The following is a 26789-nucleotide window of genomic DNA, read 5'->3' on the forward strand; positions in this document are numbered from 1 at the left end:
ATTCTCTCCCCTCCCTCACTCATTTTAAACATACACTGTACATAGTATTACACACACATTATTTTTTGTTGTAAAAAGCAGCCTGGGTTGATGAGGGCTGGCATCTCTATGGTTGAAAAATAAAAATGTCAGCCAGCCCAGCCTTGGACTACACACCTCAGAATCTGCCACAGTCATCAGGATCTCTTGTGTGAGAATGTCGAACACGCGCACACACGCCATGTATGCACACATATACTACACTCACACGCCATGTATCCACACACATACCACATGTACACGCCATGTGTATACACACACAGTGGAACAGAACGGCGACCGCTTACATGCCTGTGGGCCCCGAGCAAGCAACAGCACTGTTTCAGCTAATCCTGTTCCGCCTCTGCTGTTTGTACATCCCAGATGGGCTAATGAAGGCCACACTGATGTGAACAGTACGCACAAGAGCAGGCGAGGGCTTTTTTAATTTAGAATGCTCCGGTTCGGAATTCAAGGATAAAAAGCTATTTTCTTTCTGTTCCCCTTTCTCTTTCTTTTACCTCGGCATTCAGCTCTCCTCGCTCGCAAAAGAAAAGTAATTTAATTCTATGTCCCTGGGAGTATGCACACACACTCACGCACACTCTAGGATACAATGAATTTCTCCCAACAAGCTTTTTCCTTGGCTCTATTACTGACCCTATGACCTCAGGGTAAACACGCAATTAAATAACAGCAGCACACAGCCTGTTCGGCTTTCTCCTTTCCTTCTCCCTCAGTCATTATCACAACACAGAGGCTTAGCTCTCTTAATTGCTTTCACCTTCATTTGGGAAAGACTGCTAAGGACTAGTGGTTAATACTCACAACCAACCAAACAGAGTTTTCTCACTTTTTTATAGCAAGGAGGCATTTTTCGGAACCATCTTTTCTAATGCTACTTATTTTGATGCTGCACTCTTAGTTTTCATAAACACATATTAAATGCACTAGTTTCCCCCTTGCATAGGCTACATTACAGCTGAACCCTGGTCTCTTCCTGCCCCGAAATCGTTGGTTTGTTTTTCTCTGCAATTATCCCTATGATCCATTTCCTAACACTTCCGCCTGAATGTTTAACCAATGCAGATTGCCCTGACGTGGGTAGATATTGACTAATGCAATTATAGCTGGCTGGTGTAATTTTCTAAATGGCCCTCGCCTCTCACACTGTTTTTTTTAGATGGGTGAGTTGTTCTGCCTGTCTTTCTAACCCCTCTGAGAAATGGAGGAAAGATATAGGCTTGTGTTGCGTCAAATTATTGGAGCAATTTGACATGACATGTCATGGCGTCTCGAAATGGCTTGAAGTTGTGCTTGTGACCTTGCATGCATCAGTTTTCAAGTACAGCATTGTCTCATCACTAAACTCTTATAAAAAGAGGCTCACTCAAATAGACAACTATGAGTTGTTGTGGTGGAGACTGAAGAGTCACTTGCTGTGTCATGGGTCTCTAACGCATGTCGATGTTATGTAACGTTGTCGAAAGTGATGTTATGAAAATGCTTTTAGAACATATTAGACGTTTGAGTTCCTAGCACAAGATTAGAGAGATGAAAACATCATAGGAATGGTAGAGCACACCTGCTTTATTCATGGCTTTTTGATCTAGATCCTGAGCAGTGAATAAAGTAAAAGCTAAAACTACCAATTTTGAAAGGGGAAAAACAACATACTAACAATCATTATTAACCAGCTGTATAGTCTGGTCAAACATCCACTTGCATATGTTTTCCAGCTCATTCAGCTGTACGCTATATCACAGTGATTTTCACATTGTCCGGGGCATCAGATCTAAATGCATGATGTCCACATTGACAAATCAGATAGCTAGCATCGAATAAGCTTGTATAGTCCAGTCAAAATCCCACTTCCACATTTTGTGTTCATTCAGCGGGCAAAGTCTAGCTGTGTTAAACATTACAGTAGTTTTGAAATGGGCAACGGAAAGTACTGTCTTAGCCAGTAAGCAAGCTAACAGCATTGTAATTCCCACATAGTCACTTTTGCAGGCTGATTGTGTACACTGTGCATAAAATGGTATTCAATATGGTTTGCAGTATGTTCTGCAAGGTTAGCTATGTAGGGACGTTGACACAGTCAATTGCAGCTAGTAAGGCTTGTAATCCAGCTGGATACAGGTGCCTGCCTGGGTCACTGCAGAGTAAAGTCCATATCATACCAATCTAACCCACCTGGGTTATACCATGTGGGCAATTAGGAATCCGTTGGCGTAGCAGAGGCCACGCACACACACGGGGAACAGGGGTGTGGTGAGGAGGAGCCCTGATCTTATGAAGCTGCAGCATCTGATATCTCAAAGCTGTGCTAGAGAGAGCCTGACTGTCAACAACGGTCTTACTGTACTTTCTGAGTGTTTGTGTTGTTGAAAGACCGTGTTTTTTTTCTGTCTGATATATGTATTTCAAGTTGATGTGGCCTAGTCACTGGGTAGGAGACCAATGCCCTGTCTGTCTGCCTGTCTGTCTGGTTTCATCATCTCTTGCTGTAGTCTCTCTACCACTATAGAGCAGAGTGTCAGCTGGAGCATTACCATAGACTGACCTTTGCTTCTGCGCTCCCCAATTTTCTGACATTCAGGGGAGGTGTGTTTGTGTGCAAAGGAAGTCCCCCCCCCCAAAACAATTGGACAAGCAGATTATAGATTTAAGTTGTCTGAATGGACAAGTAGAATAAATTCCCGCAAAAATCACAATGTCAAACAACTAGGCTACTCCAATCAAAATGGGTTCAAAGTGTCCTCCAGTTGCCATGTGTTGTGCACTGTCCTACCAATCTCTGCAGAGCGCTTCGGTGTAGAATTATTGGATGCCTGCATTTCCTTGATCAAAGTCAGCCTACTGTGGTTGATATTCATTGCTAGTTTGTGAGTTATTTGCCCAGTTATAGCTAATTGTTAGTCATGAAAATCCTGAAAAGGGCATGGTGTTATGCATCCCCTGCGTGTGCCAGTGCACTTGGGTGTTATCCAGATTGCCATGTCGGGATATTCAGTAATACCGGCACTGAACACAAGGGGCACCATTTTCAAACCTCACTGATCCTCTGTAATCCGAAGGTTAGCAAAACAAACAGATGCATGTAAAATCCAATAGAGAATGCTAACTAAATGCTACTGAGCACATTGCAAACATTTTGTGTCTTTGACCGAAAGTATTTGCAGGACAGACTCAAAGTTATTCAAGTAACAAAATATTCAGTGTGCTGCATGCAGAAAACAAATATTAGACAGCAAGACTTGATCCAGGGGGGATTCTCTGCTGTTACCAAGTGACCGTAACCACTGAGCTACATGGCTAAGTAGCTACTAAAGGCTCCAGTTTCTTGTCATTGTGTGCTTACAAACAAACACTAAGTGACTGGGGACAACCAGTAAACTTCATAATGACAAATTATGTGACGTAGAATGAAGAACACAATTTTTATCGTCTAGCGTATTGCACAAGTTCACTGCAGGTATTTACTTAAAAGTAGCTACAAATATTCAAATTCATAAAAAAGAACATAAAATAGTTTCAATGATGTTGTAAAACATCCCATGGCTATATCCAAATACCCCGGTATGCGGTATAATAGTATGTCGCCCAAGCCTACAGCAAACTAACTAGATAACCAGCAAAACAACACAATATGCTTTAAATTGGCTACCTCACTAGTTAAATATTTAGCTAGTTGCATGTATTAATGTAATTGTCATTCCGATGTACTAAAAAACGTTCCACCAGCACTCGTCTATAACCACAAATGGCTGACATGCAGTTGATACGGGTGCACAGTTGATGAAACCAATGCTGCACACTCAAGTTCTAAAACTGTCTCAAGTGCTCAGAATTGGGTGTAATTCTGACACCGTTGGAATGCTGGTATTCTCCTCTATTCAGTATTTCTGACAATGTTCCCCCCTCTCAAAGATATTCTTAGAATATCCTAAATGACAAGGAGCTCCACAGAAAAAAATGTATCCTTAAGAATTCCTGGTCTCCGGCATAGTTTGGAAATGCCGATCGGCGGTCAAGAACGCAGAGTTCATTTCAGCCTATGCTACCCTTCAGTCCCTTGACTTTTTGGCGATGATTGAGACATGGATCACCCCAGAGAACACTGCTACTCCAGCTGCTCTCTCTCTATCTGTCTGTGTTCTCACATACAGTACCAGTCAAAAGTTTAGGTGTGTCCACTCATTCAAGGGTTTTTCTTTATTTTTACTATTTTCTACGTTGTAGAATAATATGGACGACGTCAAACTATGAAATAATGCATATTTTAGATTCTTCAAAGTAGCCACCCTTTGCCTTGATGATAGCTTTGCACACACTTGGCATTCTTTCAACCAGCTTCACTTGGAATGCTTTTCCAACATTCATGAAGGAGTTCCCACATATGCTGAGCACTTGTTGGCTGCTTTTCCTTCACTCTGCGGTCCAACTCATCCCAAACCATCTTAATTGGGTTGAGATCGGGTGATTGTGGAGGCCAGGTCATCTGATGCAGCACTCGATCACTCTCCTCAGTCAATTAGCCCTTACACAGCCTGGAGGTGTGTTGGGTTATTGTCTGGTTGAAAAACAAATAAGTCTCATCAAATCAAGAATCGGCTTTCTATTCCGCAACAAAGCCTCCTTCACTCACGCTGCCAAGCTTACCCTAGTAAAACTGACTATCCTACCGATCCTCGACTTCGGCGACGTCATCTACAAAATTGCTTCCAACACTCTACTCAGCAAACTGGATGCAGTTTATCACAGTGCCATCCGTTTTGTCACTAAAGCACCTTATATTACCCACCACTGCGACTTGTATGCTCTAGTCGGCTGGCCCTCGCTACATATTCGTCGCCAGACCCACTGGCTTCAGGTCATCTACAAGGCCATGCTAGGCAAAGCTCCGCCTTATCTCAGCTCACTGGTCACGATGGCAACACCCATCCGTAGCACGCGCTCCAGCAGGTGTATCTCATTGATCATCCCTAAAGCCAACACCTCATTCGGCCGCCTTTCGTTCCAGTACTCTGCTGCCTGTGACTGGAACAAATTGCAAAAATCGCTGAAGTTGGAGACTTTTATCTCCCTCACCAACTTCAAACATCAGCTAGCTGAGCAGCTAACCGATCACTGCAGCTGTGCATAATCTATTGGTAAATAGCACACCCATTTTCACCTACCTCATCCCCACAGTTTTTATTTATTTACTTTTCTGCTCTTTTGCACACCAATATCTCTACCTGTACATGATCATTTATCACTTCAGTGTTAATCTGCAATATTGTAATTATTCGCCTACCTCCTCATGCCTTTTGCACACATTGTATATAGACTCCCCTTTTTTTCTCTGTGTTATTGACTTGTTAATTGTTTACTCCATGTGTAACTCTGTGTTGTCTGTTCACACTGCTATGCTTTATCTTGGCCAGGTCGCAGTTGCAAATGAGAACCTGTTCTCAACTAGCCTACCTGGTTAAATAAAGGTGAAAATAAAATAAAAAAATAAAAAGCGCAAACCAGGTGGGATGGCGTATCACTGCAGAATACTGTGGTAGCCAAGCTGGTTAAGTGTGCCTTGAATTCTAAACATCACTGACAGTGTCACCAGCAAAGCACCCCCATACCATCACACCTCCTCCTCCATGCATCACGGTGGGAACCACACATGTGGAGATCATCTGTTCACCTACTCTGCTTCTCACAAAGACACGGCGGTTAGAACCAAAATTCTCAAATTTGGACTAATCAAACCAAAGAACAGATTTTCACCAGTCTAATGTCCATTGCTCATGTTTCTTGGCCCAAGCAAGTCTCTTCTTATTATTAGTGTCGTTTTAGTATTGGTTTCTTTGCAGCAATTCACCATGAAGGCCTAATTCATGCAGTTTCCTCTGAACAGTTGTCTGTTACTTGAACTCTGTGATGCGTTTATTTGGGCCGCAATCTGAGGTGCAGTTAACTCTAATGAACGTATCCTCTGCAGCAGAGGGGTCTTCCTTTCCTGATGTGGTCCTCGTCCTCATGAGCCAGTTTCATCATAGTGCTTGATGGTTTTTGTGACTTCACTTGAAGAAACTTTCAAAGTTCTTGACATTTTCGGGATTGACTAACCTTCATGTCTTAGTAATGATGGACTGTCTTTCTCTTTTTTACACCCCTACAACAAGGTAGGCGTTGGCTCAACAAGGTAACTGATTGGCTCAAATGCATTAAGAAGGAAAGAAATTCCAAAAATTAACTTTAAACAAGGCACACCTGTTAATTGAAATGCATTCCAGGTGACTAGCTCATGAAGGTGGTTGAGAGAATCCCAAGAGTGTGCCAAGCTGTCATCAAGGCAAAGGGTAGCTACTTTGAAGAATCTAAAATATAATTTGTTTAATACTTTTTTGGTTACTACATGATTCCATATGTGCTATTTCATCGTTTTGATGTCTTCACTATTATTCTACAAAGTAGAAAATAGTCAAAATAAAGAAACCCTTGATTGAGTAGTTGTGTCCAAACTTTTGATTGGTACTGTGTGGGTGTGTGTGTATATATAGACAGTTTGGACACACCTACAGATTCTTCAAAGTAGCTACACTTTGCCTTGATGACAGCTTTGCACACTATTGGCATTCTGTCAACCAGCTTCATGAGGTAGTCACCTGGAATGCATTTGAATTAACAGGTGTGCCTTGTTACAGGTTAATTTGTGGAATTTCTTTCCTTCTTAATGTGTTTCAGCCAATCAGTTGTGTTGTGACAAGGTAGGGGTGGTATACAAAAGATAGCCCTATTTGGTAAAAGACCAAGTCCGTATTTGGACAAGAACAGCTCAAATAAGCAAAGAGAAACGACAGTCCATCATTACTTTAAGACATGAAGGTCAGTCAATCTGGAACATTTCAAGAACTTCGAAAGTTACTTCAAGTGCAGTTGCAAAAAACATAAAGCTCTAAGGTGCAGGGTTCAGTAACCGGGTGGTAGCCGGCAAGTAACAGTGACAAAAGTTCAGGGCAGGGTACTGGGTGGAGGACAGCCAGTAGTAACTATTTCACAGTCTGACGGCCTTGAAATAGACGCTGTTTTTCAGTCTCTCGGTTCAAGCTTTGATGCCCCTGAACTAACCTCGCCTTCTGGATGATAGCGGGGTGAACGGGCCGTGGCTCGGGTGGCTGAGGTCCCTGATTTTCTTGGCCTTCCTGTGACACCGGGTCCTATAGATGTCGTCGAGGGCCGGCAGTGTGCCCCTGGTGATGCGTTGGGCAGACCACACCACCCTCTGGAGAGCCCAACAGGATTCTTTCAATGGTGCATCTGTAAAAGATTGAGAGCCAAGAAGTGTCTTAAGGGCCAAGCCAAATTCTCAGCCTCCTGAGATTGAAGAGGTGCTGTTGAGCCACCTTCACCACACTGGCTGTGTGGGTGGACCATTTAGGATTTTCAATGATGTGTACGCCAAGGATCTTGAAGCTTTTCATATTCTCCACTGTGGCCCCATCGATGTGGATGGGGGCGGGCTCCCTCTGCTGTCTCCTGAAGTCCACGATCCACTTCTTCGTTTTGTTAAATGCCTTGCTCAAAGCCACAACTGTAGCATATATAATATATGAGATCAGAGACCAGCAGCCTTCCATTGTCAATACCAGTGATTTAACATGCATTTTATTTTGTGAAGTGGTTCCTTGCATCATACAGCAAAATGTAAAGTCACGTTTTTGGCCCATGGTTTTTTGCAAAAAAAAATCTGTCCTTGTCTGAATAAGTGGCTAAAAAACTTCATGTCAAGCCCTTGTGTGTGTGTGTGTGTGTGTGTGTGTGTGTGTGTGTGTGTGTGTGTGTGTGTGTGTGTGTGTGTGTGTGTGTGTGTGTGTGTGTGTGTGTGTGTGTGTGTGCAACAAACCAATAAATTGAGATCTTGTTTTGACTGAACCCTCCCATCCTCGTCTATCTATATTCTTCTTGAAACACCTGCAACCACACGTCTGCAGTTGATGTGAGGTTGACTACCTCCACCCCAATGTCTTTTGTGTTCTTGAAAAGATTGTCATCCTTGCAGAAAAATATTGGCACTAAGATGAAAGAATGGAAAGAGAGGGGGGAATCTTCCTTGCAGCTGTAAGACCGGTGCTGAAATCTTCTATTCCTCAAATCCTTACAGGGAGGAAAAACCAACCTATCAGGCCAATTAAAGTTAATGCGTGGTGACACGTTGAATCAAGGGCAGGGATTGCTGCCATATGGTTGGCCACTGGTCAGGCTGTAAATCAGGAAGAAGAGTGTGCAGGACTGAGGGAGGAGGGGGGGGGGTGTCAGGGAGGATGACGCAGCATCACCCTTTGCCACATAGAATGGAACATGATCTGTCTGGTGGTGTGAAGAAAGTGCACTCCCTCTACCGCCCATTACCCCCGTCAAGCCTCCCCCAGCCCTAGCCTCCCTTCCACCTCTGTGTGTGTGTGTGTGTGTGTGTGTGTGTGTGTGTGTGTGTGTGTGTGTGTGTGTGTGTGTGTGTGTGTGTGTGTGTGTGTGTGTGTGTGTGTGTGTGTGTGTGTGTAACTGCCAGCTTCATTAAGGCGTGTTTTGTTTCCCCTCCCAGGGAGGATTTAAATGAGCTGTCATCCTGACCTTTTTCAGCTCCTGTGTTTTTAAAGGGAGTTCATCTCACCCTCTCTCTCCTTCTACAGGGGACAGACACTTTTAAGCCGGCACCCTGCGGCAGACGGCCATGCCAAGGTTGTTTTGTGGGTAATTTCCTTCCTCATAACAACGCGGTGTGTGTGTTTGTCTGTGCTCCGGTGTTTGTTCTGATGCCACACAGCAGCAAAGGAGAAGGGCACGGGGCAACACACTCTGTCAACTTAATTTGCTCCCTGACTGTTCTTCAGTACAAGCATCTGTGGTGTTTTTAATACTGTAACTAAATGAAGCAGTCTGCAATTAAATCTGTTCTCTCTGCTGATGTTACTGGGTGGCAAGCTCTCACACACATACAGCCTCTCATTATTAAAGTACCTTGTTATTTATTTAATTGTATACGGTCTCTCTGCTCCATTGTTTGATATCCCTAAATGTACTCCTGTTGTGGCTGTTGCGGACTGTAGTAGGGCTGGGCGATATGGCCAAAATAGCATATCATGGTATTTTTCAAATTTATGATGGTATTTTATGTTTTTGATTAATAAAAGTTCTACATTTTCTTTTGAGTAGTGTGTGACCCTAGAGTGGAAACACATTCTAAATTATTTCAATGGGTCTTCATTCGGATTGTTTTATACTGTTCAATTCAACTTCAACCTAAAATAATTTATTGCATTTCCATCCATTTCTGTATTTCCTGCACTCATTTCAGATCATTTCCACACTGCCACCATATGGGCAAAAATACTAAACCTTATTTTTAACCAAATATTGCGATTTAGATCAAAACACTTGGATTAACTTTTGGAATCGTGGAAATATAATGTTTATTATAATTATATAGTTAGAATATATATATATCATTTAGAATATATATCACATTTAACAAACCAAACATTCTAATACCGTTATAGAAGGTAAAGTTAAAAACCCGGTCCGTGCATAAATACCGGTGTGTGTGTGTGTATAGTAAAATACAGTATACCGCCCAGCCCTAGACCGTAGTATTGATGTGTTACTTACTGTCATGTTCCTACTATTGCTCTCTGGAGTGGGTTCATTGTGAGTGGAGTTCATATCTGTCATTAAAGGAGAAGTTTGCTTTTTTACAAATAAAAAAATATATGCAAATGGTGTGTTGTAGAAGGGTGGTGACGCTTTTTTGGAATTTCACTTGTTTTTGGAGGGGTGGACGGGGTTGACTCTGTGACATAGTAATTTTAAACCTCCCAAGGCCTGGGGGAAGAGTCTGCCCCACGTTTTACCTTGGCTGTTTGATGTTTTCATTTAAGTTGTTATTCACATCAAATGTCACCTCTACCTGATGCTCCAGGTGTGAAACACTTTCTAATTGAAAGGTAACTGTGTCCTCCCTGAACTGAACCCCCCCCAGCACTCTGCTATATACTATTACTATAGTATCTCTATGTAGCATATGTGTCCCTGCAGTTATGTTATGAGTTCTGACCTCTCTCCTGTCCTCTCTCTTCCTCCCTCTCTCTCTGCAGTGTGAGTAGCAACGAATGTCCCATGTTGCATTAGTGTCTGTGTGAAATGCTGGCCTGCCTGCCAGGGCCAGGTGACCTCTCCCTCCAGCTTCTTTCCCACACGCAGATGAACACTGGACTTCAGAAATGTAAGGGTCTCTACTCTACTACACACACTCACACGTCATTCATTCCCTCTCGCTCTCTCACACACACTCACTCACTCACACTTACAAGTCATTCATTCCCTCTCACTCACTCACTCACACAAGTCATTCATTCCTTTACAAGACCCAAGGTCTTTTAAAGGCAGTACACATGTAGCAGCGGCGTTATACCACCTTGCAATACAGATATTGGTGTATGGAAGGAGGCTAATTCGTACATTTTCAATCCAAATATTTTTTATAAAGATAAGCATTGTTAGATTATAGGAGTAATTATGGTAGTCCTAAAACTTTCTTCCTCTGAGTCAGTTGGCGCACCGATGCTCACTGCATTTATAACGTAAGCCTGCAGTATAATAGGCTAATAACCACACCACACCAAAACTTAACAAAAGTTTCTCAACCTTATTAGGGTAATATCAGAAGTAAGTCAAATCATTGTTTATAGGGAAAATATGAGCAGGATATTATTTTGTGGCAAACACAACATTGCAGTTGTAACTTAATTTTGTGCAAGAAAATGGCTCAACAGAAGAAAAAAATCCAATTGCGAACTGGTTTAAACTGTCACAAAAGTATTGAATGGGCTATATTGCAGCAATTACAAAAAAAGGCTAGTGCCTACCATACCCAACAAATGACAGCAATAGGCTAATGATATTTATTTTACAACAGTCCTACTTATAAGCTATCCTGAACAAAACATATAAATGCAACAACTGTTGGTCCCATGTTTCATGAGCTGAAATAAATTCTCAGAAATATTCCATATGCACAAACAGCTCTTTTTCAGCTCTTTTTTTCTCTAAAATGCACAAATTTGTTTACATCCCAGTTAGTGAGCATTTCTTGTTTGCCAAGATAATCCATCCACCTGACAGGTGTGGCATATCAAGAAGCTGATTAAATAGCATGATCATTACACAGGTTTACCTTGTGCTGGGGACAATAAAAGGCCACTGTATAATGTGCAGTTGTCACACAACACAATGCCACAGATGTCAAGTTGAGGGAGCATGCAATTAGCATGCTGACTGCAGAAATGTCCACCAGAGCTGTTGCCAGATAATTTAATATGAATTTGTCTTCCATAAGTTGAGTCTGTTGTTTTAGAGAATTTGGCAGTACATCCAACCGGCCTTACAACTGCTGACCACGTGTAACCAAGCCAGCCCAGGACCTCCACATCGGGCTTCTTCACCTGTAGGATCGTCTGAGACCAGCCACCCAGACAGCTGAGGAAGCTGTGGGTTTGCACAACAGAGTCATTTCTGTTCAAGATGTCAGAAACGGTCTCACCAGGATCTTGACCTGACTGCAGTTTGGCATCGTAACTGACTTCAGTGGGCAAATGCTCCATTTCGATGGCCTCTGGCATGCTGGAGAAGTGTGCTCTTCACAGATGAATCTCGGTTTTAACTGTGCTGGGCAAATGGCAGACAAGCGTGTATGGCGTCTTGTTTGGCGGGCGGGTTTGCTGATGTCAATGTTGTGAACAATTTCTGTAAGTTGTGTCCCAGTTTTTCCATGGCCTGCATACTCACTAGACATGTCACCCATTGAGCATGTTTGGGATGCTCTGGATCGACGTGTACGACAGCGTGTTCCAGTTCCCGCTAATATCCAGCAACTTCGCACAGCCATTGAAGAGGAGCGGGACAACATTCCACAGGTCATAATCAACAGCCTGATCAACTCTATGCGAAGGAGGTGTTGTGCTGCATGAGGTGAAATCCATAGACTAGCACCTAATGAATTTATTCAAATTCACTGAGTTCCTTATATGAACTGTAACTCAGTAACCTTTGAAATTGTTGTTTTGTTTTTATGCAGTGTAAATACGGGGACACAATTAAAGACAGATTAAATTAAATTTAGCAAACAAATGTCTGAACAGAATGAAACAAAACACATGTTCCATATTTTAAAGAACTGGTTTAGATGAATAAACAGGCCTACAATAACAATGAAAACAATAATAATTATGATATTAACAAATGATTATTAATACAGAAAAATTAAAAAATAAAATTTCCAAAATTGCATCCTACCTGAATAGCGTGTTGCCCTGTATTTGGCCCTTTCAATGTTATTTTAGTCTTTGTCCACTACAATCTAAAATCTTTGTGCTAGAATATCGTAGGCTAATTTATTTGGGGCTAATTTTGGGGGAAACTCAAAGCACATTAGCTATATCACTAACTCTAAAGATAATACCCGCTGCTAGTAGCCATGTATTAATCTTAACAGCACATGTAATGTAAAAAACAAACACATTTTGCAGTTGTAGCCTAGCACCCAATGAGGCCTATGCAATGGCCAATGTGCATTTTGCACTTTACGTATGTCAAAGCCATATCAAATATCTTGTTTGTAAAATAGTTGCTATTGAGCTCAAAATTTATTTGAGAAATAAAAAGTATACTTACAGAAAGCTGTGAACATCCTCTCCCCATCTGTGAGCAACACACCCTTCTCGCACAGTCTCACCTGTCTCAACGTGTGATACCACCTCACCCCCACCCCCTCTCTCCCAACCCCAGGTGACATCTCTCTCACGCATACTTCAGTCGATAGTCCTAAATATTTTCGGTATTTGCTGTTATTGAATTCATTTCTGAAATTCCTGTGGTTTACGATCACATGGTTACTTTGCCTAAAATGTACAACCAAACAGGAGTAACAGATTCATGTTGTTTTGAACAATGGACACCCATTCATGTTTTCTCCTTTCTTTTTGGTCCCTCAGAACTGGTGCCAAGTCCTGTAGAAAGCTTCTCAAATCTCCTATCCAAGCTCCCCGACTGTACGATGTTGGCCATCTTATGCCACGATTTTGCAGTCCAGACATAATGTTCACATCGTGTGCAAATTTTTGGGCCGTAAACGATTGTGGAGTGTCTTGGCACGCTCATTGTGACAGGGTCGAGGTCTGCCGATTTTAAGTAGCACTACGTGCGGCCGTAGGCTCTGACAAAGTTCTGGCAAAAACATGTAGCCTTAATCGTGTAGTGTGGCTGGTGTTACGAGCCGATCCTGGTGACTGACCTATAGGAACACAACCTACACTGAGTATGCCCACAATAATACGATTTTGAATAGTCCGATTAATATAATAGTATGATCTAAACGTTTACATGCTTTGCAAGACGAATGATTTCCCTCAATCTTGTTTACATAACATATCTGAAATCAGGCCACCTGGTGGGATTTTGATAAATGGACAATCGCCAATCAAAATAACTTTTTACCATATCGCGACCATGCTATTTTTGGGAAGCCTATTTAATTTAGAGTTCGGACATATAAAGTTTGTATATGAAAACTATTTCTAAGATGCATCCTGGCTGGTGCTGGCACATGCGCAGATCTAATACACCGCTGCACTTGACTTAGCCTACGTCGGCTTACATAGCCTCACAAACCAATCGCACAATGTCTCTACAGAACAAGCAAGTCATACAATATGTCTAGGTTGATATCAAAAAAAATATTTGGTAAACGTCGCACAGTGTGTCATCTAATTATCTTAAAAGACTGAATCCAACGATCAGTGTGGGAAAGCTTTTAGATTACGTTCTCTGTGCATTATTGATCAGACCCCAACAGACCAGCTTGATTTAGAGCTCCCCCTCCCCTCTTTTGTCCCTCTCCCTGAGGCACAGAGATCTCCCTCTAGCTAGTTCCTGCAGCAGGTTTGTGTGTTATAAAACACTCTCTCTCCATCTATGGCTCAAGACTGTAATTTCAGAATCACTGTAATCCGCCTACCCCCAGGAGCACAGTGCCAAGCGAGGGGGAGTCTCACTAAGTGCCAACGTCCGCCATGTTGTTCTGTTCCTCCTCCTCTCCTCTGGCAGGCATGTGCCAGAGTACAGTGGAACAAGCTTGGTTTTAAAAAGGTCCACTGTAATAATATCTGTCGCTTGCTGTGCTGCTGTGTTCTGTAATGCACATCAAAGCAGAAGGGGCTGAAAGTAAAAGTTTGATTTGGTTTATCAACGAACGAGTACATTTTTTCCCATTCCTATCGATAAAATTATTATATTAAGTCATACAAAAGTTTAACTGTGCGTGAAGTTTCAAATGCAATTGTCATTTCTAAATCTGTAATGTGATAGGTATTTTACCATTTACTATTTTAACACAAAAACACATTTGATGAATACAATATTTAATCAGTTGTCTTCCGCAAATGAAGTTTATGTTGACTCAATCTTTGTGAGAGGGAGGGAATCTGACTTCATTAGTCTTCAACTCACAGCTCAGACATTTAATTCCAGTTCAATGTAATAAGCCCTGAGTTAGCCTGCCTGGAGCAGGTTAGATCTGAAGGATTCGTTGAAATACAAATGTAGCTGGCTGAAAGGTGAGCCACTTCTGTGGTACCGTTTGAACTCCGAGTTGACCAAAGTTACCTCGCTAACTCCTCAAAATACACTCATAGTATATATAGGGCTCAGGGCAGCAGCTTCATTTATTATTGGGGAAAGAGACTGAAGAGCGACTTTAAATAGATGAGAACACACACACGATACTTGCTCTTAGACTGATTCTGAGTGGGATGCTGATCGTTAACCTCAGCAGCTTGGAAAGTGGAAATGGCCCCCCGATTCCTCCACAGCACAGAGCAGGAAGCATGTAGAGAGAAGTACAACAAATGGAGCAAGCAGAACAATTTTACTCTATACACGCAGCTACTTTACTGAAGGGGCTACATGGAAAGATACGGAGATCTGAAGTAGATCACAACTACATTCCCTATGGCCACATAATTTAAACAGTAAGAGATTCGTTAAGTCACTCTTGTCTTGAGAGAGAAATTAATGAGCCAGGTAGCATTTGGCCCCCCCTACAGTTTAAATATTGTTTGGTAAAAACAGTTGTGCGTGTTACTGACTGTGAAATACTTTTCCTATGTGTTCCTCCATTGGGCAGTCCCTCCAGGATTTCATTTTGTGATTTTTGCGGGCAAAAATTATTAATTTTGGAATCCATGCTACAGGACTATTTTGAGCACGGACTGGGCCCCTCTGGCAATAACATTGACAAATACACGGACTGTCTCTGGGTTCATCAGGAAGTGCATAGAGGATGTTATTCTTAGTGACGATTAGAACATACCCTAATCAGAAACCATGGATAGATGGCAGCATTCACGCAAAACTTTAAGCGTGAACCTCCGCATTTAACCACAGTAACTAGAAACATGGATGATTCCAAACAGTCTCAATTCAACAGCTCACCCGCTGTTGCACTGCACACCTCCCTATCCCACCCGGCAAGAGGAATACCTATCTGAAATGCTGTTTATCGACTACAACTCAGATTTTAACACCATAGTGCGCTCCATTCTCGTCACTAAGCTCGGGCCTTGGGTCTGAAATGCGCCCTGTTCAACGAGATCCTAGATTTCCTAACGGGCTGACCCCAGGTGGTGAGGGTAGGCAACAACACTTCCACCACACTGATCTTCAACACTGGAGCCTCCAGGGGTGTGCTCAGCCCCCTCCTGTGCTCTCTGTTCACCCATTACTGCGTGGCCACGCACAACTCCAACTCAAACGTCAAGTTTGCTGATGACACAACAGTGGTAGGCCTGATTACTGACCGCAACGAGACTAGAGGGAGAAAATAACCTCTCCCTCAACGTCAACAAAAATAAGCAGCTTATCGTGTACAACAGCACGCCCCCATCCTCATCGATGGGGCCCATCTCATTGCCACCCTTTTTTTTCCTGTGCATTTAAAGAAAGAGAGCGGATTAATTAGCCCCTTAGCATTGTGACACCACCGTGCCAGTCTTCACAGCTCAGCTCTCTGCCTAGTGCCACTCTGCCTAGCCCACTCACTGCATGCTGCCTGTGAGGCTGAGGAGAGGAGAGGTAGATGGAGAGAGACTTACAGCTTGTGGAAAGACTTAAAACCCATTCACATCCACATTAGGAGATGAGTCTGCGATGGAACCCGGTAGCATTACTTGACATTTTAGACATTTCATCCCCAGTAAAAGACAGGACTAGCCACCCTCTAAGAGTTTTTTTATTTATTTTTACCCACGTGTTACGACTCCCTTTTGGCCCGACAGTCTAGGGGGGATGGTAATGAGACCCGTAACATAACTCATGCAAATTATTATTGTGACAAAGTAAAAGTGTGCACGAAATAACCACGACAGAAATCTACCGTCAAACTCTAGGTTTATTTATAAACACACGGTAATGGGGGGAGCAGGAAAAGGGGCTGAGCTGGACCCAAGGAAAGAAACAATATATATACAAAAACACACCCCTAAGCTAGACTAGCCTACTTTAACAGCTAACTAACTAACCAAAAATAGTGGGTGGTCCGCCCAGTTCTACCTAGTGTATTTAACAAAGTTCACCTGCGTTTAGTGTATGCCCATGGGCGACTTGTCTTGGTTTCCCCTTTTTCCCACCAGCAACAAACAAACACCATAACCAAAAACAATACTCACAGGTGATGACAAAGTGCTTTGGAGGTGCTTAAACAAAAGAGAGGTTAAGACACAAAGCGAGAGTGAAACACAGAGACCTACAGACATGGCATTTACAGAGAGATTGAGCTAGAGATTGAACTGAGCTGTAGAACAAACAAATGATGGGGTTTTTAAACCATGGGGAAGGAACTGTGATCGGATAGGAAGTAGGAGGAGGTGTATCTTCTGATTGATTGATTGTTGACTGATTGGGGAGTGATGGTTTTCACCTGTGAGGGGAGAAGGAGAGAAAAGAAACAGGATACACACACACAGAATAACTGTATCCGTAACACTCCCACCCTTAAAAGAGCAACCCTAGGGGTTGCGACTACAGTATTTCAATGAATACTCACAACAAAGCAACAACCTTGCAAAACATACAGAAATCATTTTCACACACGAGACAAAGCATCTGCCAACACATTATCTTAACAAAAACTGGTTACCCGATTTTGTCTTCGGTAACGGTCCGACACAGTCAACCACCACATGCTCGAATGGTTCACCTATGACAGGTATGGGACAAAGAGGAGCGGGAGGAATAAACTGATTTGGTTTTCCTGTTATCTGACATGTGTGGCATGTCCGACAGAACTGAGCCACATCTTGTTTTAAACCCGGCCAAAAGAAATGTCGAAGGATCCGATAATAAGTTTTTGGTGATTCCTAAATGACCAGACCACTGGTGATCATGAGCAAGGGATAACACATTTTGTCAAAAGGCTGTAGGAGTCACTATTTGGTAAACAGCATTCCAATCTCCATCCGCGTCAGCATGGGATTTCCATTTACGCATGAGGAGATTACCATCAATGAAGTAAGCCACGTTATTCTTCACATCTTCCAATGAGACAACACTAGAAAAACATTTAGCAAGCTTGTTGTCAACCTTTTGGTTAGCAATCAGCTGCTCACGAGTGACTGGTAACTGTATTGCATCAGCAATAAGTTCAACGTTCTTTGATTCTTTCCTGGGCTGTTTGTCAGAGGTGATCAGCTTCTCAGAGGTATCACACAATCCATCCTCTTGATCAACCTCTTTGAACAGAACAGTGTTCGACAAATCTATCTCGTCACCCGCTTGTCGTGCCTGAGCACGAGTGACAGCACAAGCGGGGAACACATGTGGATAACTCTGTGCCAGCTCATTCGAGAGAGAGTGGTCACTTTTATCCAATACGGGTACTACCTTTCCTCCGGCAATATCGTTACCCATTATAAAGGTCACACCTTTCACTGGCAACATAGGGCGTACCCCCACTCTGAATATTCCACTGATTAACTCAGAGTGTACATTTACAAAGTGCAATGGTACAAAACCCATTTCAATACCCTGCACTAACACACTGGAACCACAGTATGTATCGTCAGATAAGGGCAACACATCAGACAATATAAACGACTGCGCCGCACCAGTATCTCTAAGGATTTTAACCGGTCGTTGAGACGCTTCGTCATTCGTTAGGGACACAAACCCCTCGAAAATGAATGGTTCATAACGGCAGTCAGGGACTGGGTCTTTCAAACTACAGTTACCCTGAGGCACCTGTTTTGTTGCAGACCTCACAACCGTACGAATTAGAGCAACACCTGTTGGTGGCTTGGCACGAAGAGGCATCCCTTGTTTGCGTTTAAGCAGGAAGCAATCATTAATCATATGTCCTACTTTATGACAATAGAAACATGGACGCTCATTCTTCTGGCGTGCTTGATATACTACTGCTGGCCGACTAGGGCTAAAGGTAGGAAACTCAGTGGCTCTATTCTCGGTTTGAGCCGAAAACACACTCTTGTGCGTCAACACAAACTCGTCTGCCAACACAGACGCACGCTTCTGCCAGACAGGATACTTTGTTCGTTTAGGTAAACTACAATGCGTGCGGGTAAGCAATTTTTTAATTCTTCCAACAAGATTAACTCCCGGAGAGAGTTGAAATCAGTTACCTTACTAGCAGCATGCCATTTATCAAACAGATTTCCCTTGTCTCTAGCAAATTCCACAAGTCTTACTAGAAGACTTTCTATGAGACCTAAATCTCTGTCGGTATGCCTCAGGCACAAGCTCATAGGCACGAAGAACAGTAGCTTTGACCACTTCATAATTCAAACTGTCCTCCAGAGGTAACGCTGACAAAACCTCTTGGGCTTTACCAGTTAATTTACACTGAAGTAATAGGCACCGTACCTCTTCAGGCCATTTCAATGCTACGGCTATACGCTCAAATACACAAAAATAGGAGTCAACCTCTGACTCTCTGAACAAAGGTACTAAGGCAATCTGCCTACTAATGTCAAACGTGTTTGAGGATACAGCAGGTGAGGACGGCTCACAAGCAGGCACAGTAGGACCGGAGGCTAGCCTCGCTGTCTGCCTCCAGTTCCATCTGGCGCATTTTGAACTCCAACTGCCTTTGTTCTCTGTCTGCCTCAATTTTACACATCTCCAAATGCCGTTGTTCTCGTTCTTTTTCTGCCTCTATTTTACACATCTCCAACTGGAGAATCTCTCGCCTAATTTGGGCTCTCTTCCACCTCCAGTTGGAACTGTGCTAAACAGACATCCCTCCTGGCATCACCATTTGACAGTGGGGAGAGTGGATCAAAACGGGACAATGTGGCTGGTGTTTTAGCCTCTCCCTCATTATCAGACACCAATGGGCTTACAGGAGCAGCAACATCCCCTACAGGGGTAGTAGGCTCAGGCAGCGGTAACACAAGCACCTGCTCTTCCAACAATACATTTAATACTAGCCGTTTAACCTCCGCCTTAACTAAACTCTGCGGAATTGATACTGAATAATGGTCAGCCAAGGTCATTAAATCAACTCTACGACATTTGTCAAAAACCTCCCACGAAGGGTTATCCAAAAAGGATCTCAAATCAATAGTCATTTTACACTACTTCACAAGTGCCAAAGAAAATAGCAAACACTAATGCTACTTCAGCTATGACGCAAACCACTGAACTATACCACTACAACAATCTACATGAGCGGCATAGGTGTCAGTTATGACAGATCCCGGATGAGCCCCCACTTGTTAAGACTCCCTTTTGGCCCAACAGTCTAGGGGGGGATGGTAATGAGACCCGTAACATAACTCATGCAAATTATTATTGTGACAAAGTAAAAGTGTGCACGAAATAACCACGACAACAGAAATCTACCGTCAAACTCTAGGTTTATTTATAAACACACGATAATGGGGGGAGCAGGAAAAGGGGCTGAGCTGGACCCAAGGAAAGAAACAATAAATATACAAAAACACACCCCTAAGCTAGACTAGCCTACTTTAACAGCTAACTAACTAACCAAAAATACAGTGGGTGGTCCGCCCAGTTCTACCTAGTGTATTTAACAAAGTTCACCTACGGGTAGTGTATGCCCATGGGCGACTTGTCTTGGTTTCCCCTTTTTCCCACCAGCAACAAACAAACACCATAACCAAAAACAATACTCACAGGTGATGACAAAGTGCTTTGGAGGTGCTTAAACAAAAGAGAGGTTAAGACACAAAGCGAGCGTGAAACACAGAGACCTACAGACATGGCATTTACAGAGAGATTGAGCTAGAGATTGAGCTGAGCTGTAGAACAAACAAATGATGGGGTTTTTAAACCATGGGGAAGGAACTGTGATAGGATAGGAAGTAGGAGGAGGTGTATCTTCTGATTGATGATTGATTGTTGACTGATTGGGGAGTGATGGTTTTCACCTGTGAGGGGAGAAGGAGAGAAAAGAAACACACACAGGATACACACACACACAGGATAACTGTATCCGTAACACCACGTATTTAATAGAAGGATGTTGTACTAGATATAGTAATTGAATAGAATAACTAAATATAAGAATGTATGGTTTGGATGTTAAAAGATGAGGGTTCACTTTGGTTCAGATAGTGTTTTATAAAGGCATCACTGTGGGACTGCCTGTGTCTCACTATCTGTTGGTGTATCCAAAATGGCACTTTGGGCCCTGGTCAAAAGTAGTGCACTATGTAGGGAATAGGTTTGGGACGTGACTGCATGTGTATGTATGTAGGTTAGGCTGGCTGGCTGGGGCAGGGAAGGTGACCGGGTTTGAGACCCAGGGCTCAGCCTGAGGAGGGGAGGCTTGGTGAGGTTGCGTACAGAACCTCTGCTCTCCTCAACCCAGATCACAATTGCTGGAGGCAGGCCCCTCTCTCTCATATTACATTATAACTGACTTTTACAGTTGGGGAAAGAAAATGAGTCTCACCGAGTGACAGAAACACGCCATCACCTTAGCACATGCTGAACACACACACGACATACTCACGGGCACCTGAATGCACATGTCAAACACACACCTTATCAGTCTTACACTCCCCCAAACACAAACATACACACACTCAAACTACAGCATCTTCAGACACACTGGGGCATTGTTAAATATAGCCAGTGAGGTGCTTAGTAGCTGTAACAAATGTCTCAGTCAGAGGGCTGAGGGCTCAGTGGTGTTCCAGAGATCAGAGAGACGCTGTGTGATTACTGTCTGTTGTCATGGACCTGCTCCGCTCTTTCTCTACCTCTCTCGCACTTTCTCTCTCTTTGCCTCTCTCTCTCTGCCTCTTGCGCTCCCTCATTCCCTCCCTACCCACCTCCCTCCCTATTTGACACAGAGGAGAACTATCCCCCTGGCAGACACAGGAGACCAACACTGCCTCCTCTCCCTTTCTGCCTCACTCCTCTTTGTTTTCTCCCACAATGAAATCGGGGAGGGGACTGTGGATCGGTCTCTGTCCGTCCATTCGTTCATACGTTAGTCGCATGCAAGATCTCGTACAACTCTGGCCAGATTTCGAAACTTGGGTGAATGATGTGTCTTACCATCGAGATCCAGAATTTACAAAATTACACTCATTGGCCCAAGGCAGGAGCTATAGTAATCCACTGAAATATGTTAGTCACACGCGATATCTCAATTGGCCCGGGGGGGGGGGGGGGGTGCTGCATCATTCGTGGGGACGACATATTTGTGATGCCTTGTTTAGTCTGGGAATCAGTAGCAGGCAAAGTAAGTCCTTTCTTCCTTGTCACTCTCTGATTCACATCTCACACACACTTGTTGTTAGCTACAATTTATAATGACCCATTACTGACTGAATGTAAACCTCAACTACGGCACTTCAGAATAGGAACAGAGATTGGAATGTTTTGCTTGCTTCGGGGAATCCAGTCAAGATTAAACTCTCTGTATGCGTCCAAAATGTCACATTATTCCCTATATACTGCACTACTTTTGACCAAAAGTAGTGCACTATAAAGATAATAGGGTGCCATTTGGGGTTCAGCTTCTATTGTGTCCTTGTGAGATATGAGTTGAGAGCACTGTGCTGTTTTTGATATTAGGGGAAGTGCTGAGATTTGGAATGTGAGAATGTTGTTGAAGTCAGTCCGGTTCCGTTCTTCTCAGAAGAGAAACTTAGAACCTCCGGTCAGATTACCACACATCTGCTCCTCTGACGAGAAACCTGACATTTAGCTTTTTACCTGCGTTAACATTTCTCTCTCTCCACCCACCTCTCTTATCTTTCTGTCTCTGTCACCCCAGGGGACACTACACAGAGGATGAGATCCGCTCAGTATCCAACCCCTGCGGAATTGGATGCTTATGCTAAGAAGATTGCCAACAACCCCCTGACCATCAAGATCTTCCCCAACAGTGTCAAGGTCCCCCAGAGGAACCACGTGCGCCGCACAGTCAACGGGCTGGATACTTCAGGCCAGCGCTACAGCCCCTACCCCCCCTCTCAGGCCAACGCCAAGGCCGGCCTCCTTGCCATCGTCAAGGTGCCTGTCGTCAAGGGCATCCTCAAAGACTTTGACGGCAGCCGGTCGCGCCTGCACCCCTCTGGGGTCATCATGAACCCCCCTGGTCCTCGGGGGCCCTTTACAGCAGCGGTCTCGGCCAGCACTTTAAACCTTCACCAACCCCCTTCCCAAGGCCAGGGAGGGTCCCAGTCTCAGCAGAGCCTGAACCCTCAACTTGCGAGCCAGACTCACCCACAGACTCTACAACAGACCCACCCCCAGCAGCAGCAGGGCCTCAGACACCACCCACCCTGCATGCCTCAACAGCAGCACCCGCAACAGGGGCTGCCCAGGCCCCAGACACTGTCCCACCCCCAAGCACTGGGCCATCCCCAGCCTCCTTCTGGTCTCACCCTCTTGCTCCAACAGCAGCAGCAACAGCACCTTCAGCAGCAGGGGCAGCCACCTCCTGGACTGCAGGGTGGCCGGAAGCTGCCCGATGCCGACGCACCGCCTAACGTTACAGTCTCTACCTCAACCATTCCGCTCACCATGGCTGCTGGCCTGAACCAGAGTCGCCAGCCAGACCTGAGCAGCATCGTGCACCAGATCAACCAGTTCTGCCAAGCCCGGGCCCAGGGGGCTGGAGCCACCTCCATGTGTGAGGGCCAGATTGCCAACCCCAGCCCCATCAGCCGCAACCTCTTCAACAATGCCTGCTCCAGGGTGTCCATGCACAGCAACCCGCACACCAACGCCTGCCCCCCCGGCCTGCCCCCACACCCCAACTGCATCATGTGTCCTGCAGACAAGGCTGCTGTCCCCGCTAACCCCCAAAACAACATGGCTGCCATGAACAGGATGCATGTTTACCACAATGATCTCAAACAGCAGCAACACCAACATAATTTACAACAGCAGCACCAACAGCATTTACAACAGCAACACCAACAGCATTTACAACAGCAGCAGCATCAACAACAACAACATAATCACCAACAGCAGCAGCAGATGCGCTGGAACCAACAGCAGTTGGCTTATCTACAGCACATGCAGCAGGAGAGTGGGGGCCACCCCTGCAAGCATCCTTCTCGAATGGGCTACCCCCCGGAGCTGTGTGGGGGCCATTCATACAACCTGAAGCCTCCTATAGAGAAGCCCACCCCCTCTCCTCCCATCAACAACAACGGCATGCCTGGGGGTCCACTGGCCCACTACACCAATGGTGGCCACTACTTCCAGCCACACGCTGTGTGGAACAGCAGCATCCTGCCCACGCCCAACAGCGACAGCTCTGGGTCTCAGGACCTGGCAATGCCGTTCCATGGGGGCACCACCACGCTAGACTGCGGCGGGCCCCCTGGGGGAGGCCATTACAGGCCCGGGGGCGGCGGCTCCACCTCCTCTTCCTCCTCCTCCAGCCAGACTAGTCTGATGAAAACAGCAGATTACTTGGGCGGGGACTTTCAGACGCCCTGCTTCCGAGATCAGAATCTTGGGCTGATAGGCAAGATGCATAGGCCACCAATGAACAGGGTGGGGCCCGAGGTTGGCCCAGGGGACGGCAGAACCACTCAGATCCAGCACCCAGGGTACAGATAAGATAAGCTATGGCCGGCATTGTCTATACAGCCGTTATCAAAAACAAGAACCTTCTTCTTTTAGTCTTAAGAATGGAAAAACATCAAATACAATTAAATTAAGTAAAAATGAACACTGACATTAAAAAAAGGACAAATATATTTAATAAAGAGCAGTGTTTTCTTTTTTTGTAGTCAATCTTGCAAGTGATCAATTGATTTTGTAAATGAGTGCTTTCAGTAGGCACCCTCTAGGGAACGTTTCTTATGTATGTGATTGTCGTCATTCCCTACCTTTTTTCCCATCCTACCTGTCTGTCAGTGTGCCTGGATCTGAGGATACAGAGTTATTTTTACTTCAGATCTGTCCTAAGAGTTTTTTTTCTTTTAAGCATAAAAGATGTCTCCTGCAGACGATGAATGAAAATGCACTGATCGTTGATGGAGGAAAGAAAACACATTCTCATAAGGATCTTGATGTTTTTGCAGGGTCAGATGGGGGGTTTCTCCGCTCCGACTAGTTTTATTGGACAAGTGGCTAATTTTCACTTATTATGTTTACATGTGAATCTCGTTGTGACATCGAAATTAAAAGCATATATATATATATTTTCCTCTTGAGAGATAATTAGTGAATGGTTCAGTGTGGAACTGTCAGTCACTGGACACTACAAAGTACAGATGGAGAGACTTGCCATATGCACATGTACAAAGAGGCTTCTTTTTCTTTTAACGTATTTATTTATTTGTGTAATAGGACTGTTTTATGAATCAGGTCACCCACTGTTCAAGGTTGATTCCTGTCTATCATCGAAGTATCTAATCTAATCAGGTTGATGTTTGTACAGAGTATAGATATATACTGTATTGACATCTAGATCCTGCAGGGAGCAATTTAATGTGGGGACTGACTGGGGGAGCCAACCAACCGATGCGCTCTTGCTCAAAATGCTGCAATGAATTCAGGTGTCTGTTACAATCCATTTTGTCACCATTGCCAATTGAGGTTGGCAACATGATTGTGGAATAACATATTTTTATTTAAATGGAGTGGGGAAAAAATCAAATCTGTTCATTCTGTCTGAATCCTGAAATGGCCAAAGTCACATAATTGACAAGGAAAAACACCTTTTAATATATGTGCCATTTTATGTTGGTTACATTTTTTCCTATAATTTTGGTAAACCCGAAAACTATTACTTGAATTGTTGAGATGCAAAGTTCTGTTTGGCAGTTGTTTAGTGAAGGGAGGGGGCTAGTTCAGGACTACACCTTACTACTGGAGTGGAAGAAATATAATTGTTACTAATATTATATTAGAAACTAGCGATGAACCAAACGATGAGTTTTGATCCTGAGTTATGTTTAAATGTTTTATTTATCATTAGGTTAGGTTAGGTCTAGTTGCTACTGATTCTGATATGAAGTGTGCTTGAAGAGACCAAATTGATCACTTGCAAGATCACTTGGAGTTAAACAAAGTTAAACAGCAAATGCATTGTTTATTTTATTGTACACTGGCTTACCTACTATACTACTAACTTTAAAGTGTAGTGTGTGTGTGTCTGTGAGAATGATGCCTGCTGACGTGGGTTGAGTGTAAATGTGTGTTTTGTATGTGCTAGTGTGTGTCTGTATGTGAGAGTGGGTGGACACTGACATCCACATTCTGTTCACCTCCCTCCCAAACAGCCCTTAAAAAGCCTTAAGTATTTGGTCCTTGGACTTTCCTTTGAAAACAAGCATGGTTATAATGAAAATCAAAAATTATGATTGGAAGATTGCAAGGATACATACAGAGGAACAGCAATTTCTGTTAAACATTTTTTTATACAGTTTTTGTTTAATAGAAAAAGCAATTCCTTAGATTCTTTTTTTTAATGAAAACAAGAAATGGAGTAATATTTTGTAATTATATTTTAAATCTGTGTAGTTACTGGGTTGTAACAAAAAAAATCAAAGTTTCAAAGCTTCACTTGTGACTATTTATAATACTTGATTTTCTTGTTATTTAAATCTTATTTTTCCTCTTTGTTCCTTTTACTATTGCTGTGAAATGGAAGAAGGCCCAATAAGCCTTTCTTTTACATATCACTCTGGCTGTACGACAGATAAGACGCAAAAGCGTGAGAGTTGTGCTACTCTTTTTGTAATATTGTAATAATTAAATAAAGTTCTAATTTATGCTTTGAAATTAGTGTTCTATGGATGTCATGTTCTTTTGATGCCTGTTCTCCTATTTGATGAGCTGTACAGAACTTACAAAAATATGAGTAGGCCTATTTGTATGTATAAGTTTACTACCCTTCATTCGGTGAGAACAGATGGAACAAATTGGAATCTTTTTAACCTTGTTTGTGTCCAGACCATATACCTGTCTGCTCACTGCCTAATAGATCTGCATGGGTTACCCTCCCCCCTCCCCCATTGAGGTTTATAGTGTTACCCCCTGATTGCTTGAATGATTTCCTTAGATAAGACTGTATTCCATGTCTTTTTCCATTTTAGTCCCTCAGATTTCATTTCAATAGTAGGTTACTGTGTGAAATAAAGATTTACCTGCATCATCATCACATAGTCATTGATTTGTAGATAGCACCTTGCCTCTATCAATCAGGTACAGAAACCTCA

The 26789-nt window shown here is 43.5% G+C and overlaps 1 protein-coding gene across 17 annotated transcripts in view; it reads left to right on the forward strand.

Annotated features, from left to right (window-relative positions):
• Positions 1–26725, forward strand: part of fam222ba (family with sequence similarity 222 member Ba) — an 85389-nt gene extending 58664 nt beyond the window's left edge. For 9 of the 17 annotated variants that reach the window (XM_046303580.1, XM_046303581.1, XM_046303595.1 and 6 more), the window contains 2 exons: positions 10155–10282; positions 22379–26725. In XM_046303580.1, coding sequence (XP_046159536.1) covers positions 10201–10282; positions 22379–24180 — 1884 coding nt within the window. In that variant the 5' untranslated portion in view covers positions 10155–10200 and the 3' untranslated portion in view covers positions 24181–26725. Of the gene's footprint in view, positions 1–8693; positions 8755–10154; positions 10283–22378 lie in introns of all 17 variants that reach the window. The other 8 variants (XM_046303591.1, XM_046303587.1, XM_046303586.1 and 5 more) reach the window with 3 other exon arrangements.
• Positions 26726–26789: the final 64 nt, after the last annotated feature.

This window comes from Oncorhynchus gorbuscha, linkage group LG16 (genome assembly GCF_021184085.1).
Source record: "Oncorhynchus gorbuscha isolate QuinsamMale2020 ecotype Even-year linkage group LG16, OgorEven_v1.0, whole genome shotgun sequence".
NCBI classification, from domain to species: domain Eukaryota; kingdom Metazoa; phylum Chordata; class Actinopteri; order Salmoniformes; family Salmonidae; genus Oncorhynchus; species Oncorhynchus gorbuscha.